The 5,562-nt window shown below is 36.8% G+C and overlaps 1 protein-coding gene across 1 annotated transcript; it reads left to right on the top strand.

Moving 5' to 3' along the window:
- The first annotated feature begins 1,747 nt into the window (after window positions 1-1,747).
- On the top strand, window positions 1,748-4,651 carry LOC107760183 (G-type lectin S-receptor-like serine/threonine-protein kinase SD2-5). Its single transcript, XM_016578197.2, has one exon. The coding sequence runs from the start codon at window positions 3,073-3,075 to the stop codon at window positions 4,306-4,308; it is 1,236 nt and encodes a 411-aa protein (XP_016433683.2). The 5' UTR covers window positions 1,748-3,072; the 3' UTR covers window positions 4,309-4,651.
- The last annotated feature ends 911 nt before the right edge of the window (window positions 4,652-5,562 follow it).

The raw sequence follows: 5,562 nt of genomic DNA on the forward strand, positions 1-5,562 counted from the left end.
CAGCTGTATATATTGATTCATTGAATGGAATTACAAACAACTGAAAATTATAATAAAACAGTAAAAGGATTAGATAACATAAAGAGATGAGAAGAAAAAAATACACTGATAGAAGGAGGAGAAGAGAAGCTTAGACAAAAAGAAATGAGAAAACCAGGATATCAAATAAGTCTCTTGTTGGGATGTCTAATTCTTGGAAGATATTCTATCTCCTCTAACAAACTATTACACCCTATTTATTACTATAAATTAAAATAATTTCAAAATATTATTATTTATAGTTATCTTTTCTATTTTATAGCAAAATAGGTATTTATTTATACTTACCATTGAAGCATGAAATACACCAATTAAGTTCTTGCACTCTCTCTTCCTTCTCTCTCTATCAGCAAAATTCTCAATCCTCTCTCTTCTCCATCAAATCAGTAAAATCGTCGCGTCATCATTGTGGTCGTCGGCGTCAGAATCATCGGCATCATCATCCACTATTAGCTCATCCTTTTAGGCGAACAGATCTGGCCATGGCTATGCCGGAGAAGATTTGAGGGCCGCATTTTTGTTCGTCTCTATTTTTAATTTTAATACAATCTATACAATATTTTTGCTTGGCCGAAAAACGCCATCTCCGACGTACTTTTTTTCTCTTCTTTGCTATTTTAGTCACATACAATGATACAAATACATTGTATCATGTACAAATACATTCAAATATATTGTATTTTTGTATAAATACATTATTTTTTCGCTGAAGATCTTCATTTTTTTATTACAATTGAATATCAGTGTGTTTTGTGATTTTTTGTTATTTGAATACAATGTATAATAGTGAATAACGAATATCTGTGAATTGAATAGAATGGTATATATCCTATTTCTTGATTACATCACTGTATTTACAAAATTGCAGTCGCGCGAATACATGGAAGACAACACAGTAGCAGCGAAATTTATGTAGAATTGATTTTGTTGAGTTAAATTAGGAGTGATACACGTTAATTGATCATCTTTCCGTTATTAACTGTTGGATTCCCTATTTTTTTAGGCTCTAGTAGCACGAATACAGCAATACAGTCGCACAGCTGGACTCCTCTATTTTTTAGGTAAATTCTGCTATCGAAAATATTAAAAAAAAAGTGAAAAAGGAAAATGCTATCGGAAAGTTGTATTTTCCGGTCGCTATGATTTTTGTGTGAGCTAGTAGATGTTTTATGATTTTTACGTGAGAAAACATAGTTATATGACTTTGGGAGGAAAAAAGTCATAGTTATATAACCTCCGAGAAAATACTTAGTTACTGGTATCTAATGATATCCCAAAAGTGATACTTATAGATCACTTTTTATAGGTGGAAAAAAGCCATATTTCAAGCTAAATATGCAGTTCCAGTGTCTAGAAGGTCTTTTGCTTGCTTTGAAGCAAAACTGCATTGGCATAAAGTTGAACATCTTTAAGCAGTTAACAATCTGCAGTAGAAATGTAATTTGAGGATTTAATTAGAGGCTGAATGGGTGAAAAGTTTATTTAAATTAATAACCATAATCATGCATTACTTGTAATAGCCATATCTGGAGCATGAGGGTTTCAAAGTTTAGTAAATGAAATAAGAAGTCATTTGTTATATTATACTAAGTCAACACTGAGCTGCCGGAAAGAGTGTACAAGTCAACAAAATTTGAGCGCCCTCTCCGTATTGACTGGGCAAAGACTGACAAAGATTTAGGAATTTTATTATAGTACTAGTTGTTTAATTTCTTGGAGCAAATTACAATTACAGATATCACTTTGGAATTCTGTATGATTTTCTTTTTCTTTCTTTAACTATACATAATAAGAAGATCATATCCAAAAAAATGCACAACAACAAGCATTAAGTTAAGGGAGTAGCAATGATAGCAAAGCAGAGACAATATTTTCTTATCCTTCTCTTCATTTTCTGAAGAGATGGCCTGTTGATCCACAAACAGGCCGTCTCTTTTTGTAAATTCCACCTCCACCACCGGCGACTTGTATGGTGTGACACCCATACTTTTGCGAAGAAATGCCGGCCCACAATTCCTTTGTGGCTTCTGCTGCAATCACAATACCACAGAATGCTTTCTTGGTATCCTCTTGTTCGACAACAGAGACAGGCAGAATGATATCATAAATTCTCCCCAGTTAGTTTGGTCTGCTAATCGGAACCATCCAGTCAAACCCAATGCAACGTTGCAACTAGGCCGAGATGGCAATTTGGTCTTGGCAGACTCTGATGGCACTCTTGTTTGGTCCACTAATACTACTGGCAAATCTATTTCAGGCTTAAACTTGACAGAAAGAGGGAATATCGTGCTCTTTAATACGAGAAAACGCGCAATTTGGCAATCTTTTGATCATCCAACAGACTGTTTGCTTCCAGGGCAGAAGTTGGTTTCTGGGCAGAAGCTTACAGCAACCATTCCTTTAACAAATCATTCTTTTTCTTTTACTGTTCTTAATGGAAGTCTGGTGGCTTCCATAGATACTGACCCACCTCAGTATTATGTAGCTTCAAATCAGTATGATGCTCAAGGTAGCCCTTATTACGATTTTGACGGTAGAACCCTCACTGCTCTACAAGACCCTTATACATCAGAAACCCAACTTATAAAGCTTGGGCCTGATGGACATATAAGGGTATACCAGTTGAATGGCTTTGATTGGATAGAGTTATCTGATTTTCTGTCTCCAAATTTAGGGAACTGTGGGTATCCAATAGTGTGTGGAAGATATAGCATTTGTACAAATGATAAGCAATGTAATTGTCCGGTAGAAGGAAACTTTTTCAGGCCAATAAATAGGAATCCAGATCTTGGATGCTCACAGCTAACATCCATTTCTTGCAACTCTTTGCAAGATCATAGTCTAATAGAGCTCAAAGAAACCACATATTTTGCATTTGAGGCTAACTTTAAACCAAGTTCAAGCATATGGTTCGAGGGAACAAAGTTGGAAGATTGCAAAACAGCATGTCTGAGCAACTGTTCTTGCAAAGCTGTTGTTTGGTCCGGAACGCTAGGAAAAAACTGCTTATTACTGAATGAAGTCTTTTCTTTTATGGACAACTGGGGAGGGAGAGATAAGACGACTGTTTTTCTTAAGGTGCAGAATTCCATAAAGTCACAGTATCAATCACCAATCTCTTCTCCAAGAAAGCAATCAAGACCTCTGAAAGTGATAGTAGCATCTACTCTTGCAGCTTTCGTGGGAATAGTTGTAAGTATCACTACGTGGTTTGCTCTTTTCAAAAGGAGGATGCTGACCGGCAAGGCCGGGGATCTTGTGGATCTAGCAACAATCTTACCGGGAATCCTAACTCGATTCTCTTATAATGACTTGAAAGTAATTACAGAAGATTTCAGCAGAAAGCTCGGGGAAGGAGGATTTGGATCTGTATATGAAGGAACACTCAGTAATGGCACCAAAATAGCTGTGAAGCATTTGGATTGTGTAGCTCAAGGAAAGGATTCATTCTTAACAGAAGTAAAGATAGTCGGTGGCATTCACCACGTCAATTTAGTAAAACTCATTGGATTTTGTTTCGAAAAGAACCACAGGCTTTTGATCTATGAGCACATGGTAAATGGATCATTAGATAGGTTTATTTCTCATAAGAATCCAGCTAATGGGCTTACATGGCATACAAGGCGAAGGATAATATCAGATGTTGCCAAAGGGTTAGCTTATCTTCATGACGAATGCAGCCAGAAGATAATTCATTTGGACATCAAACCACAAAACATCCTTCTAGATCAAAATTTCAATGCTAAGATATCTGATTTTGGGTTGTCGAAACTGATTGAGAAAAACAAAAGCAAAGTGGTAACTAGAATGAGAGGAACGCGAGGGTATTTAGCTCCTGAATGGTTGAGCTCAGTAATCACTGAGAAAGTTGATGTGTATGCCTTTGGAATTGTGCTCTTAGAACTACTCTGTGGGAGAAAGAATTTGGATTGGTCCCAGGCTGATGAAGAAGATGTCCATTTGGTTAGTGTTTTTAGGAGAAAAGCAGAACAAAAGCAGCTTATGGATATGGTTGACAAAAACAATGAGGATATGCAGCTCCACAAAGAAGCAGTGACAGAAATGATGAGCATTGCTGCATGGTGTCTACAGGGTGATTTCACAAAGAGGCCTTCCATGACATTGGTCGTCAAGGCGCTAGAAGGTTTGGTCTCTGTCGAATCCAACTTGGATTACAATTTCACAAACCTACCTGAGGTTGTAGGCAACCAACAGAGGGAAGCCACTATCAGTTCAATATTGCCTTCCATTTTGTCCGGACCAAGGTGAACAATAAGCTTAAGATTTTGAGTCTTCAAAAAATCAACTTATGGCTTGTAATATCAGATATTGTAAAATTTTGAAATTTAGCATGATATTTGTGATGTATGACATTACAATTCATGAAATGTAATGCCCAGCAGTAACTTCTACCTTAGATTTTCAGCTTCATATATGTTACTATCATTGTAGAGGATCCTCAATATATATGCGAAGGGAAGTACGAAGTGGCGAAGCCACATGGTGACAAGGGTGGTCAACTGATCACCCTTCGTCAAAAAATTGCACTGTGTATATAAATAAAATATTACGTTTTAGAGGTATATAATACATATTGAACACCCTTTGTCGAGAATTTTTTTTCACTTCTTTCAAATTTGAATACCCTTAGAAAATTCCTAACTTCGCCACTGGAGGTACGTATAATATTTTGGTGTTGCATGCAGCTACTGAACGTTTGTGTTTACCTTGAAAATACGAGTAACAATAAATTTGATTTATGGTTTTAAAGATACGTGATTTGGTTCAATACCAATTAATAATCAAGAAGTATAAAGTATAAATGAAAGAAATGAGTGAATCAAACCAGTGTTACTTAAGCTGTATCGACCTCGAGCCCAGTGACCTCGAGATGGGTATTAAGAACAGCAAAGCAAGAACAATAAAGCAAAAAGACAATTCTGATGAACAATGAGCGAGAAAAGTAGGATAGTATATTCTTTGCCAATGATTAGATGATTCTTACAAATGATTGGGGTCCCCTTTATATAATAGGGGAAGCCCTACATAAGGTACATTTTCATTTACAGTAAAGAATCTTATTAGGACAGCTGTATAACCGCCTAGTACGGATTTGTACTGATTCGTACAAATCTATCGCTGAATTTACCCCATGATCTTGGGGACGTGGCGGAAATCTTGTCCTTCTGTAACAAACTCACAATGGCACTGTCTCGGAGTTGGTCGTACTTGGCTCCGATGTTCCTCGAGCACTTAGGTCTTCGAGCCTCTTATTCTACCTTCGAGCTCGAGTTTGGTCAATATCGAACTTTTGTCCTTAATGCAACTTCTCGAGCCTACAAAATCGGAGGCATATGATTTTGACTGTATATAGATAGTCCCCGCGTTTCTTAGAATAAAATGATAAGAAACGATTTGATTCTCAACCCTTCGATGCCTCGATCATGATGCCAATCTCGTGATATCAGCGACTGAAGTGATTGAAAGGTTGCGTCTGCACAGTTTCCAAGGTCGTTAATTAGA

This window comes from Nicotiana tabacum, chromosome 10, assembly GCF_000715075.1.
Source record: "Nicotiana tabacum cultivar K326 chromosome 10, ASM71507v2, whole genome shotgun sequence".
In the NCBI taxonomy this organism is placed as follows: domain Eukaryota; kingdom Viridiplantae; phylum Streptophyta; class Magnoliopsida; order Solanales; family Solanaceae; genus Nicotiana; species Nicotiana tabacum.

What these genes read in the sequence shown, in the direction of transcription:
- LOC107760183 (XM_016578197.2), top strand. Translation starts at nt 3,073, where the DNA reads ATGGACAACTGGGGAGGGAGAGATAAGACGACTGTTTTTCTTAAGGTG.